This window comes from Convolutriloba macropyga, chromosome 1 (genome assembly GCF_964194025.1).
Source record: "Convolutriloba macropyga chromosome 1, txConMacr16.3, whole genome shotgun sequence".
In the NCBI taxonomy this organism is placed as follows: Eukaryota; Metazoa; Xenacoelomorpha; order Acoela; family Convolutidae; genus Convolutriloba; species Convolutriloba macropyga.
This window is the reverse complement of record NC_134468.1, coordinates 56,093,535-56,108,418: the sequence shown is the minus strand read 5'-3', so window position 1 is coordinate 56,108,418 and position 14,884 is coordinate 56,093,535. Positions and strand designations below refer to the sequence as shown.

General features: G+C 34.3%; 1 protein-coding gene across 3 annotated transcripts in view; it reads right to left on the bottom strand.

Moving 5' to 3' along the window:
• Window positions 1–352: 352 nt before the first annotated feature.
• LOC142349864 (somatostatin receptor type 4-like) overlaps window positions 353–14,884 on the bottom strand; it is a 69,508-nt gene continuing 54,976 nt past the window's right edge. For all 3 annotated transcript variants that reach the window (XM_075401704.1, XM_075401687.1, XM_075401696.1), the window contains one exon: window positions 353–907. In XM_075401704.1, the coding sequence (XP_075257819.1) occupies window positions 656–907 (252 nt within the window). In that variant the 3' untranslated portion in view covers window positions 353–655. The remainder of the gene's footprint in view (window positions 908–14,884) is intronic.

The following is a 14,884-nucleotide window of genomic DNA, read 5'->3' as shown; positions in this document are numbered from 1 at the left end:
ATATTTGGAATTTATTCTGCCCATTAAAATTCCTTCTTCAGACTATTGTTTTGCAGGTGAATTCCTATTTAAATTGAGAAATATGGATGAAAATGGCCATAATCCAATCAGAGTTGCAAAACAGTGAGTGGATCAAAACACCCATTTTTCCAAAATATCCAAAGCTCACCGATTATTTTTACCCTAGTTAAAAGGATCAAAAAGACTATTTGGTATAGTCATAAGGGCATGCCCGCCCTCATCGTCCAATGGGACTTCATATGCATTTAATTACAACTGCACATTAGATCAAACTAATCGGTACGTGTGACGCAACAGGACCCCCGCCGTTGGATTATGATCGCATTTTTAATTGATGTTTGTATTCCCATTTGTATTAATAAATAGTTTTAGATATCTCTTCTATACATTTTCTAAAGCTACCTAAACGCAGCTTTAATTAATCAGTTTAACAACACGCTTTGATTTGTTCAAACGTTTCAGAGAAACATGAAAAATTTTGTCTACACGTGGTTTAGGCCGAACAGATCACATATCAGAACTGGCGTAATAACTAAATATTTGAAAGTAAATAACTATTACTAAAAGAAAAACAAATAGATTGAAATATGATAATTTGGCATAAATTGGATGATCTAATATTGGACAGAGTGTGTCATACTTCTTGTGTGCTGATTTTGTCTCTGCAAGAACTTAGCTCGAATGTTGTAGTAGTGTTAGCTGGAACGTATGGAGCCTTCAAACTGATGCTAGCTGCCTGCACATCGCCAATGCCATTCTGATGGTGGTTATTGAGCTGGATATTGATAGCGTTGTTGTTGGAAGAGAGGTCTTTGATGAGCATGAACTTCTTTGTGAACCCACTGTAGAGTATCGGGTTTAGACAACTGTTCAGGTAGGTCAGTACCTGCGAGAATAACCAATGCAGAAATATTCACGGAACATCAATCGCGAATGTGTGTCGCAGGAAATATTTCAGGGCAATTTAAAAGATACAGAAACCTTCCAAAAGTTCGCCATATCTAGTAAGGAAGAAAATAATGGAATATTTGGTTAGAAAAAAAGTCACATGACAGAAAAACAGTTGAACTGAAATGTTTATTGGTTATATAATAAGCAAGGAGGCTCGATAATGTGCGTTCGCACATCAAATTCCGACCCCGCTCAACCACATTTTTGGCATAAATGTCTACCAAATAAGAACAGATAGAAAACCCCAAAAATTCAAATAATTTTCCAAAAAATGGGCGTGAACAAAAATCGCCTCCAATGCAAATAACTCAGTGGAGCAAAAATGCCGCATTATATTGATGAGATCAGCCAATATTAGGAAAACGAGTCAAGACGAACAACAAAAGCAATCAACAAAAACAACAAACATTAATCAAATCCAAATTTTTATGTCCATTATTAAAAAAAAACTTACAGAAGCTCAAAATAGCGTCGGATAAAATTGAAACTTAACAAAATTACTGGTACATTTCTAGAAAAGATATGGTATCACTCTATAAAAACGCTCGGTAACCTTTAGACAAAAAAAACAAAAACAGCAAAGATTAAAAAATTGCTTTATTTCTAAAAACTATTAATTTCAACGTAAGGAAAACCTTTAAATGGCAAGTGGAAACATCCCATATGCTTATGATGACATAGGCATCTATAGCAGTGCCCCCCAAAAAGAGTTCAATCGAGCCCTCCGCAAACACCAAAATGTGGTATAGCGGGGTCTCATTAGTGAGAATAGGTAACAAGTAGAACAAAAAAAGAAAAAGGGCAAAATTAATTATTACTTGTTTTTTTTTCGAAAACAATTATTTTCAAATTCATGAAAACCATCAGCTAGAGAATGGACTAATAAAATAGGTTCATCTATTTGACCATGAGAAGCCCTTGATCCGTTTATTTTTTCAGATTATGTTTTATGTCTAGAAAAAGAACCTTAAATATAGACAAAAATCAAAAATTAGTTTACTTTTTGTGCGAAGCCAGTAAATCCCTGTCGAAGCCAGTAAATTCAAAACGAATTCTCTATAAAAGAATAGATTTCGTTCACTTGCACCTACCCTTGACAAGAATGATGTCATATTAGACCTGTAGTTAACGAGACAAGGTATCACAGAGACGAAAGGAACAAAAAACAGCAAAGACAAAAAATTGGCTTTTGTTTTTTAAAAACTTTAATTTCAAAGGAGAACCATTCGATGGCAATGGAAAAGATCCATTATATTTATGATTACATGCGCCTCTATAGGAGTGCCTTAAGATTTGTCATCAATATGTTTTTGTTTACAGAAAGAACAACAGAAAGAGACAACAAAAAATTCAATTGAAACTTGCGAGAAAACGCTGTCGCAGCCGTAAAGTCATTTTTGGCGCCTAAAAATATATTCAATTGAGCCTTCCTCAATCGCCAAGAAAGTTTTATAGGCCTTCTAATTAATGAGAAGAGGTTAAACGCAAACCAAAAAGAAGGAAAAGGGCAAAGTTTATTAAAGCTTTTTCTTTCGAAAACCTTTTATTTTCAAAGTTATGAAAGCCACTAGCTACCAAATGAAAAAATAAAATAGGTTCATCTATTCGTCCAAAGGAAGCGCTTGAGACCTGTAGGGAGCCAAAATATGTCTTACGTCTACAAAAGAACGTTAAATATAGAGAGAAAAGAAAAACTACTTTACATTTTGTGCGAAAAACCCGTGTCCAAAACAGTAAATTCATAATGAATTCTTTAAAAAATATATTAGATTTTGTGACTTGCACCTTCCCTCGACAACAAATATGTTATATGTGACCGGTAATTAACGAGACTAGCAAAGAAATAGAGAAAAAGAGCGACGTTAAACAATGTTAAAAAGAATTTTTTTTCTTTTTCAAAACAATTGTTTTCGAAGTCATGAAAGCCATAAGCTATCTACTTAAATCAGAATACAAGTTCCTTCATTCCTTCCTAAGACGCCAATGAGTACGTTCATTATCCAGATAATTTCAAACGACTACGAAGACAAAGTAAAAACGACAGTTAAAGGAAATTGTAAAAAAAAACAAATAAATTCTTCGAGAAAGGGATGTCGAAGCCGTTGAAACCATAATCTATGCCTTTCAAGACTTTTATATGCTCAATTGTGCCTTATTTTGAGCGCCAATAATTTAAAAAAACTTAAATTTAATTCAACAGAGGAAGAGGAGGAAGAAGAATCATTCTTTCTTTGCTGACACTAAGCCAGAAGCTAACCAAATTAAGAGAAAAATAGTGGCAAATTTCAAAAAGCCACTGTTTAATTAAAATAAAACATATTTTAAAGTCAAAACAACCAACATTTTTTTAGTACAGAAAAAAGATACAATAAATTGGAGCTGTTTATGACGCCATTTCGACCTATGAACAGTGAGCTGTTGTGTGAATTGTTCTGATCTTTAATTATTATAAAAAACTCGATTTTTTTGTAGAAAAAAAGACCGACTGATTACAATCCGAATTATTTTTTCGATCGTAACAGTCCAAGATTGGACCAAAAGCAGCCCCGCTATTGCTGTTCATCCCTTTAGAACACTCAATTGTTTCGAATTCTTTAGATATGTGTAATTTGTTAGTTAAAAGATTAAAAATAGATGCTGCGTTTTTGATAATCATGGAGTAAAGTCTGCGAAAAACGGCAAAATTTTGATTCTAGACTACTCTCAATTGAATTTGAAGTAAGACTTGCTCCCTTTGTTGTTTACAAAGATTGTGTTAGTTAGTTTTGCGGTGTGTTCTTCCGGCAAATTTAATCAGAATGGAATAAAAAGCTTATTTCGGACAATTTTATATGAAAAAGGCTGAATTATGAAATACGTAGCCAAAACTTTAGCCAGAAAAATAAAATCAAAATAGTCAACAATGCTTTTTTGTCTCTAAAATCAAATAAACAGTACTATTGTTAACAATTGTCACAATTTTTAGCAAAATTAACGAAATTTTAAGCAAAATTCCGGAAAATGTGAATAAAAACAACGGAAATTCGTCTATTATTCACAAAAGTTCAAAGCTCGGTAACTCCCTATAAAATACGAAATTCAAAAAAAAGTTTTTAATTTCATACTCTAGGCTGGAGGGGCTTTTCAATGATACCACTCACAACTCTGTATGATGAATATATCGATTGGTCAATATTGACAGAACAAAAAAATCCATTTGAGTATATAGTTCCTCCCCCTCAAGAGCGTCGGAACAAGTAATCATTGTTGACCAAATTGTTGAAAATGAACAACATAGGCGTAGCAATAGCTGTCAGAAACATTCAAAAAATGATTGAAACGTAGTTTTTAAACTCGTAAAATCGTAAAATTGGGAAAACTTTTATTAGCGAAGAAATCATGCGCATAAAATGTTAAAACAAAAACAACGCTGAAAATTAACGTAAGGCAAATTTTTTTTTCATTTGAAATAAAAAACGAGTTGACAATTTTGCAGCCTTATACTCAAACAAAAGCAAAAGGACTCAGCGTCTTACTGTGAACTTATATTTGAATTGAAGTATTTGAAATAAAAAATGACTGAAACCTCGTTTTCCTTGGCTCAAGGTGACGAAATTCTTATCTAGGCGTTCTTTAGTGACATTTTTGTTCGGCTCACACCATGTAAAACTGATAGGATGATTTCATTTATGTTACTGTTTGGATTTGCGTGCCTTAGAGTTATTGTGGGAACGCGCGAAGCACACAATACCGTTGGTGTCAATCTGCTTTAAATAGACACCAACCCCTAAAATTGTTTATGTTGAGTTCTATATGTTTTCACGCACCTTTAATCAGACTTTTTTGTGCTTTTTAGTTCTTCCTAACTTTTGTGTTCATAGCCGCTTGGAAACATTTTAATTTTCAACTGTTGATCGCGATGTGTGGATTAACAAATCTTTTTTTACTAGTTAATCATTCATGTCTAACTCTTGCCAAACTTCAGTCAATGCTCTTTTCTTTCTTGTCTATCACAGACGTTCGCAAAATAGTTGCTAACACAGTCCACCACAAAGAAACGTTCTGTATCGCCGCGCGGCATCATTGCTCAGGTGTAAAATCAAATAGCGTGTCCGTTGTTGGGTTTTACCAAATTTCAAACTAACGTGTACCAGAATAAATTTTGAATTTTGAAAGTCCATCTCTGAAGTTTTTTTTAAAAAACTTAAATGTCAATTCCCGTCACCGGTACTCATCGCACGTATTTAGTTGAGGTTTTTAATTTTTGACGTTGATTGATTCAAATGTAATTTTTCATTTTTCAACCCTTCGACATGCATCGAGTATGTCCCATTCAATATTATGCGCTGCACCACAACACTCAACAAGTGTTGTCATTCTGCAGAATCTTTTTTTGATGTTTTCAAATCTTACTGTTAACTTGTCGGCTGGTTTGGGTAACGTAGAGGAAACTGCATGCATTATATTAAACATTAAATGTCAAATGCAGTTTCAACATGATTTCAGGGGGCCTGATGATTTTAGTATGGCAAAAATTTATTCGTTTCTTTCTTGCTTTTTCAGCAACTCGCAGATTAGTGACTAACGAAGTCTAAAAATACGAGTTCTGATTTCGCCCAAAATCTTTTTCTCAACAAAAATTCTAAAAGCTTGCTTGCGCACCCTGAAGTCATCTAGTATAACAACAGATAGGATTGCGGGTAACAATTCTTTTTCAGAAACTCATCAACTTACTACACCAACCGCTGTAAGACCAGTCAATTGACAATTAAACAGCAGCAACGGAAACAGAATTCTAAGAAATACTCAGCGAAATTGTGGAGCGACCCAACAGCACACCTCAAAAATTGTGCAGAATTAGCATTTCAAAGTTAGTGCAACCCAAATTATAAGTAGTATCTGCATCATAATTTTTACAGATACGAAATTCAATGACATTTGCTTTGCAAAACCGTTGATTCTGAAAGATCTCTAACAATTGCCATAAATACGGAGACAGGACAAAAAATCAAATCAGAATAAATGGTGCCTCGCAAAACACGGTTGGTGCAGTATTAAAAAAGATTGGGATTTGGACCCCGAACTAACAACGCTTCAACGGCGAAAACATTGACAGGCAAAGACAAGTAACACAAATTGAAAAAATTAACAGACAAGTATCACCAAGACAATTTGAAATTGTAATGATTTAAAATAGATGTCATACAAAACCAGAAAAATTAAAAAATTTTGAACTAGTTCAAACGCTCACCGCACTCATTAACTCAATTGACTGCCACAAATGGTCTCCAGAGAATGCCATTTTTGTAGTGGTGGCAAACGGTTTCCGACCAAAAACTAGGGGCAATTTCTTTGAAGCATTTAGAATTTGCGTCGCACAACAGCAACCAAAGGTGGACATAATAATTTTTATATTTTCACCAAGTCCATTAAATCAGCAAAATGTCGCTGAGTTTCGTGAACTAATAAGTCGATTTTTTGAGTTAAAAAGTCTTACTTTCGAATTAAATTTCAAATAAAGAACCAGAAAGAAAGAAGCACAAAGGTTCCAGTCAAAAAACAAGATGAAATAAATTGACCGTAACAAAGGGATATTAAAAATTTCAATCAATTTTTCATTAAAACTGGATCTCGACGAAAGTACTCACGTTCAATAAAATTTAGTGAAGAAATCTAGCATTTGTTTCCAAAAACAGGAACAAATCTTTTCCTCAAAAACAGTTACCAGATATCAAATATGGACAGTCTGATGCGTGCAAAAAATCCCAGAGTTTGAGCTCAATAGCGGCGCAAGAGTACGCTTAATTTAGAAACATCGTTTTGAGGTAAATGTATAGTCAACTAGATCTCCATCCAGAAACCTCACGGCGTTGTATTTTTTTTTTACCATACTAAGCAGTGATACTATAAGCACTTCTAAATCTAAAAAAAAGAGTTCAAGGATGAATAAATAGGCCTGCCGAAATCCAGAAAGCTTCTAATAACACGCAAAATGGCCGCAAAATTATTCATTCTTTTTTGAACATACTGGCTTGATAGCAAAGTCATCCTTGATATTCAAATGAATCTCGTGAGTAAAAGCTTAGAAGTTTTGGCCGATGAAAAGCTAAGAATTATTTTGTCAAATATCATTTTGGAGAGGAATAAATTGAAGGTGGGGTTATATTTTTACACAAATTTGACATTGACCTTTGGAATTAATAACTAATTTTGTCCGCAAAAAGTAAAACACTGCAGAAAATAAGGTGTTTCTTGGGTTCAGGATACCATTAGGATACCTTTAGAGCAAATTCAATCTGAATTTTGCAAAATTGTTTCAGGCTCTAACATTTCTAAAAATTCCGCTAAAGGCCTCTGGACAAAATAACACAAAGTACGATATAAAGAAACAAGAAACTTATTGTATAAACCATCCAACGCCTTGTACTTTCCATCCCTCTTGATCTCACAGCGCGCCTATACCTCGTTGAGATGCATCGCATTTTATGCACGTCTCTAACGCTGGATTAGTAGGATTTTATTAAATTCTAAATTCAGTAGATAGCAGTTATCTTTTGAGCTATAGTTGAGTTTACAGAGTTAATAGGGTTGGAATGGTTATTTGGGTATTTTAAATACGACCTGTTTTAACAGAATATTGCAGTTATAATTGACCAAAGGGCCTTGTTGTGTCTCCTGAAGGAACATAGATTCATTCAACAACATAGATTCATTCAACAATGAATCATTCAACAGCAGGCCAACACAAAAGATTGATAGCATTGAACTATAAAATTGGACATAGAACAATTGTTTGGTACCCGCTTGGGATTAGTAGGTTACATTTCTCGCGAAGCACAACAATCTCCAGAGAAAAAGTTGTTTTTAGCGGGAAAACCGAATAGTGGAAACACTGAACTGGAAGCATCATTTTCTTGCAAAATGGAAAACTATCCCGCTCAGATATTTAAGGTGCAAAAACACACAAAAATTCAGAAACCGTAAAAAATAAAAAGGTGGAAAAGAGTAAAGCGGATCCTTGCACTCTTTTAACAGTCAAAACAGTAATCGAAAAAGAGTAATCGAAAAAGAGTAATCGAAAACCACTAAACTAGCGCAAAGACTTATAAATTAAATTGTAACGCTTATGCGCGCCAAAAAACTACACCAGCAAAAGTACGATTCAGCGACGAAGGTCACAGGGATGCTGGATCCTCCCCCAAAAAACTTCAGATATATCACCTACTGATGTCCAAAACGACACCGTATCAACCCAAACACCTCTGCAAAACTCTATGCAGGGGCGTTTCATGTAAGTAGTAATAGTTAAGCAGATCAGGGGGGTAAAAGGATGTACCTATGTACACTTTTGAAAATTTACATAATTAAAGTTGAATATGGTAGGGGGTCAATGACCTTACTGATTTGTTGTTAAGGCACTATCTTGCTAATCCCCTTCGTGTGAACAGCGTGGGTATCATGATGTGAGGTTTACTTTTGAAAATTTACATTATTAAAGTTGAATATGGTAGGGGGTCAATGTCCTTACTGATTCGATGTTAAGGCACTATTTTGCTAATTTTGCCATAAATACGGAGACAGGACAAAAAATCAAATCAGAATAAATGGTGCCTCGCAAAACACGGTTGGTGCAGTATTAAAATAGATTGGGATTTGGACCCCGAACTAACAACGCTTCAACGGCGAAAACATTGACAGGCAAAGACAAGTAACACAAATTGAAAAAATTAACAGACAAGTATCACCAAGACAATTTGAAATTGTAATGATTTAAAATAGATGTCATACAAAACCAGAAAAATTAAAAAATTTTGAACTAGTTCAAATGCTCACCGCACTCATTAACTCAATTGACTGCCACAAATGGTCTCCAGAGAATGCCATTTTTGTAGTGGTGGCAAACGGTTTCCGACCAATAACTAGGGGCAATTTCTTTGAAGCATTTAGAATTTGCGTCGCACAACAGCAACCAAAGGTGGACGTAATAAACTTTATATTTTCACCAAGTCCATTAAATTAGCAAAATATCGCTGAGTTTCGTGAACTAATAAGTCGATTTTTTGAGTTAAAAAGTCTTACTTTCGAATTAAATTTCAAATAAAGAACCAGAAAGAAAGAAGCACAAAGGTTCCAGTCAAAAAACAAGATGAAATAAATTGACCGTAACAAAGGGATATTAAAAATTTCAATCAATTTCTCATTAAAACTGGATCTCGACGAAAGTACTCACGTTCAATAAAATTTAGTGAAGAAATCTAGCATTTGTTTCCAAAAACAGGAACAAATCTTTTCCTCAAAAACAGTTACCAGATATCAAATATGGACAGTCTGATGCGTGCAAAAAATCCCAGAGTTTGAGCTCAATAGCGGCGCAAGAGTACGCTTAATTTAGAAACATCGTTTTGAGGTAAATGTATAGTCAACTAGATCTCCATCCAGAAACCTCACGGCGTTGTATTTTTTTTTACCATACTAAGCAGTGATACTATAAGCACTTCTAAATCTAAAAAAAGAGTTCAAGGATGAATAAATAGGCCTGCCGAAATCCAGAAAGCTTCTAATAACACGCAAAATGGCCGCAAAATTATACATTCTTTTTTGAACATACTGGCTTGATAGCAAAGTCATCCTTGATATTCAAATGAATCTCGTGAGTAAAAGCTTAGAAGTTTTGGCCGATGAAAAGCTAAGAATTATTTTGTCAAATATCATTTTGGAGAGGAATAAATTGAAGGTGGGGTTATATTTTTACACAAATTTGACATTGACCTTTGGAATTAATAACTAATTTTGTTCGCAAAAAGTAAAACACTGCAGAAAATAAGGTGTTTCTTGGGTTCAGGATACCATTAGGATACCTTTAGAGCAAATTCAATCTGAATTTTGCAAAATTGTTTCAGGCTCTAACATTTCTAAAAATTCCGCTAAAGGCCTCTGGACAAAATAACACAAAGTACGATATAAAGAAACAAGAAACTTATTGTATAAACCATCCAACGCCTTGTACTTTCCATCCCTCTTGATCTCACAGCGCGCCTATACCTCGTTGAGATGCATCGCATTTTATGCACGTCTCTAACGCTGGATTAGTAGGATTTTTTTAAATTCTAAATTCAGTAGATAGCAGTTATCTTTTGAGCTATAGTTGAGTTTACAGAGTTAATAGGGTTGGAATGGTTATTTGGGTATTTTAAATACGACCTGTTTTAACAGAATATTGCAGTTATAATTGACCAAAGGGCCTTGTTGTGTCTCCTGAAGGAACATAGATTCATTCAACAACATAGATTCATTCAACAATGAATCATTCAACAGCAGGCCAACACAAAAGATTGATAGCATTGAACTATAAAATTGGATATAGAACAATTGTTTGGTACCCGCTTGGGATTAGTAGGTTACATTTCTCGCGAAGAACAACAATCTCCAGAGAAAAAGTTGTTTTTAGCGGGAAAACCGAATAGTGGAAACACTGAACTGGAAGCATCATTTTCTTGCAAAATGGAAAACTATCCCGCTCAGATATTTAAGGTGCAAAAACACACAAAAATTCAGAAACCGTAAAAAATAAAAAGGTGGAAAAGAGTAAAGCGGATCCTTGCACTCTTTTAACAGTCAAAACAGTAATCGAAAAAGAGTAATCGAAAAAGAGTAATCGAAAACCACTAAACTAGCGCAAAGACTTATAAATTAAATTGTAACGCTTATGCGCGCCAAAAAACTACACCAGCAAAAGTACGATTCAGCGACGAAGGTCACAGGGATGCTGGATCCTCCCCCAAAAAACTTCAGATATATCACCTACTGATGTCAAAAACGACACCGTATCAACCCAAACACCTCTGCAAAACTCTATGCAGGGGCATTTCATGTAAGTAGTAATAGTTAAGCAGATCAGGGGGGTAAAAGGATGTACCTATGTACACTTTTGAAAATTTACATAATTAAAGTTGAATATGGTAGGGGGTCAATGACCTTACTGATTTGTTGTTAAGGCACTATCTTGCTAATCCCCTTCGTGTGAACAGCGTGGGTATCATGATGTGAGGTTTACTTTTGAAAATTTACATTATTAAAGTTGAATATGGTAGGGGGTCAATGTCCTTACTGATTCGATGTTAAGGTACTATTTTGCTAATCCCCTCCGTGTGAACAGCTTGGGTGTCACGCTGTGAGGTACATCTTTGGAATTTGGTGGATTATGGGCTATACCTAATGTTAATACATAGGTACATCCTTTTACCCCCCCCCCCCTGATCTGCTTAACTTACTACTCATGTAGCCTTTTCTAAATTATTCACTAAAATCTTCTCCATAGCTTGACAAACAAGCACTCGGAGATTAATCAACTGTGGGAATGCATTTTGACGAGGAAAGAAGCACACTGCAGACAGATCAGTTGCTACATGGATAGCTACTGTTGTAATTTGAACGTCAATTTCAGATTTGGCTGTATAGATGACAGAGTTGCCATCCCAACTGCCAACAGGGAGGCGTACATTAACCAATTCATGGCATCCAGCACGGTAGTTGGGGATGATCTTTATGGCAATCTAGTACTTATGACTATATACGAACCGCATTATTCCTGAATAATTGGGCTCCCTGCGTATAAAGCGTAAAATTTTCAAATATCCATTACACTATCCACAGGGTGTACACATTAAAAAATTTACAATGAACATATTGAAGAAATTCAAATTAAACTTCATTTGGACACAAGCCTTGAAGTTCTTTTATGTTGAATTCTTTATGTTTTTACGCAACTTTAATTAGACTTACTCATACTTTTCACATCATCTTCCTAATTCTCGTGTTCATTAATAAACCGTAGTTTGCTTGTTAATCATTCAGGTCTGATTCTTGTTAAATTTCAATGAATATTTTAATCTATTCTTTCTTGTCTATTCCAGTAGCTCACAGATAGAACAACAAGTTCTTTTTTCGCCCCGCGAATTCAATAAATAAAGAAGTGTAATTTCAAATAGCATGTTTCACACCGCGAAATACTATGAAACCCAAAGTACGCAATTCGTGTACGACACTTAAATAACTTTTTGTTCGAATTTTGGCTTTCTTGCCTATCGGTTTGCTTGGCAGCCACCTTGTTTACAATCTTTTTCAATTATAAACAGGCTCGCAAAATTATTTGAGTTCCGTTCTTGGGAAATTGCGCGTTTGTTCTGCCGCGTTACAATATTTTCAACAGAAACAATAATAACATCGTTCTTTTTATTTTTACCATGAAAAATCTCAAGTATGTTTTTGTATTTTGCTTATCATAGCAAAGCGTATCAATTGTAAAACTACTTCAAGTACTTTGTGTCCAATTTTTTCGGATCTGATTATGTCGCGCTCACCAAATTGACTGTTTTAAAAATGTGCTCAAATCACTACTGACTACTATTGGCTCGATTATCGCCTTATAGGTCGTTTCGAAGTTTTTTAAATTACCAAATAGAACGATGCCTTCAAATATACAAAAACATTCTTCGTTTTGCAGGAAAACTGATATCAGACTTGTTTCCAGTGATAAATTTGTTATTGGACCAAAACTTTGTTCGAATTTTTCAGTTCGAATACACATATACTGATGTTGAGACTTTTTGTTCTGTCTGAAAAATTGATAACTCAATATACATTAGATTAACATTCTCTTCGGTTTCCCTCAGCCGATTTCAATGTTAAACATAGCTGGCAGATTGCCAGAAAATAGCCGCAATAGATTCGTAGATCGGCAGTCTAAAAAAACAGTAAAAAAGACAGACCAAAGAAATTCGTCTTTTCATTGAAGGCTGACCTGTTATATTTTGATTAAAATTCTGTATAAATTATTGCTGCCTCTATTAGCTGATCTCAAATAAGCTTCATTTAGAGCAACACACACCCATTTAGAGCGACACACACCCAGTGTGGCCAAGAATTTAATCACGCGCATGAACAAAAAACTCCCTCCACTAAGAGTGAAAAATGACGTCACACATACAATTCTGTTGAAATTGCATGAGCTAATGAACAAAAAGTGGCTGTGACGTCATATGGTTGTAACAAAAATCATGATGACGAAATAAAAAACATAGCCGGAAGAATTCCGGAAGCGACTCGAAGCGTCAGAACTTCACCAACAGAACCGTAATTGCAACGGAAGCCACTACCTTTTGTATTAAGCCATAAACTCACTACCTATCCACGTTTGCTCTAAAAATTGGTGAAACTTAAAACACGGTCAACAAGAGAAACAAAATGCAGCAAAATTTTATATTATTGAAAACGTTTGGATCCAAAAGAATTAAGGTGGTCAAAAACCTGATAGTCTGAAAAAGCTGACAAGGTTATCTATAGCCCTCAAATAACTCATGGTTCTAATCTAAAAAGATCGCGAAAGCAAACGGCAGATAAAAATCTTAGAAATTAAGTTTAATCTTTTCAAAAAAGAAAGCTCAAAATTAAGAAATAGAAAGCACCTATAATTACACCTCTAAGCACTGCAATTAAGACAAAAAACAACAAACACCTGTTCCTTCTTGTACATAAGCTAAACAACATGATTTCATACTAAATCAAAAAGAAAATTGATCATAGAAAAGACATAAGCAGCAGAATGTTCAAAGGCCAAAAATCGTTTTAATTTATACCAAGGCCAGAAGAAAGCAGTAGTAATTAGTCAATTGTGGAAATTTTGGAAAAAGCTTGCTATAAAACTCTCAGAACTACCTTATGTTGAATGAAATCAATTGCAAACCAAACAAATGACTATCAAAAACCTGATAGTCTGAAAAAGCTGACAAGGTTATCTATAGCCCTCAAATAACTCATGGTTCTAATCTAAAAAGATCGCGAAAGCAAACGGCAGATAAAAATCTTAGAAATTAAGTTTAATCTTTTCAAAAAAAGAAAGCTCAAAATTAAGAAATAGAAAGCACCTATAATTACACCTCTAAGCACTGCAATTAAGACAAAAAACAACAAACACCTGTTCCTTCTTGTACATAAGCTAAACAACATGATTTCATACTAAATCAAAAAGAAAATTGATCATAGAAAAGACATAAGCAGCAGAATGTTCAAAGGCCAAAAATCGTTTTAATTTATACCAAGGCCAGAAGAAAGCAGTAGTAATTAGTCAATTGTGGAAATTTTGGAAAAAGCTTGCTATAAAACTCTCAGAACTACCTTATGTTGAATGAAATCAATTGCAAACCAAACAAATGACTATCAAAAACCTGATAGTCTGAAAAAGCTGACAAGGTTATCTATAGCCCTCAAATAACTCATGGTTCTAATCTGAAAAAGATCGCGAAAGCAAACGGCAGATAAAAATCTTAGAAATTAAGTTTAATCTTTTCAAAAAAGAAAGCTCAAAATTAAGAAATAGAAAGCACCTATAATTACACCTCTAAGCACTGCAATTAAGACAAAAAACAACAAACACCTGTTCCTTCTTGTACATAAGCTAAACAACATGATTTCATACTAAATCAAAAAGAAAATTGATCATAGAAAAGACATAAGCAGCAGAATGTTCAAAGGCAAAAATCGTTTTAATTTATACCAAGGCCAGAAGAAAGCAGTAGTAATTAGTCAATTGTGGAAATTTTGGAAAAAGCTTGCTATAAAACTCTCAGAACTACCTTATGTTGAATGAAATTAATTGCAAACCAAAGAAATGACAAAAATCTAAAAAAAAGCTGAAATCATTCATTTTTTTACAACTGAAAAAATCAATATCCTGAAAACAAAAGTAAGTCCCAGGACAAACCTAGAATGATACTAACTAGAGTGTAAATATAGGCACAATGTAAGGAACACCGTAACAAAAAGACATTATTGATTTTTGAAAGTTAAAAATCAATTTAAAAAATTGAAGAAAAACGAATACATTTTATTGTTCAGCATTCAAGACATAGAAAGATAACTAGTCATCCAATACAAT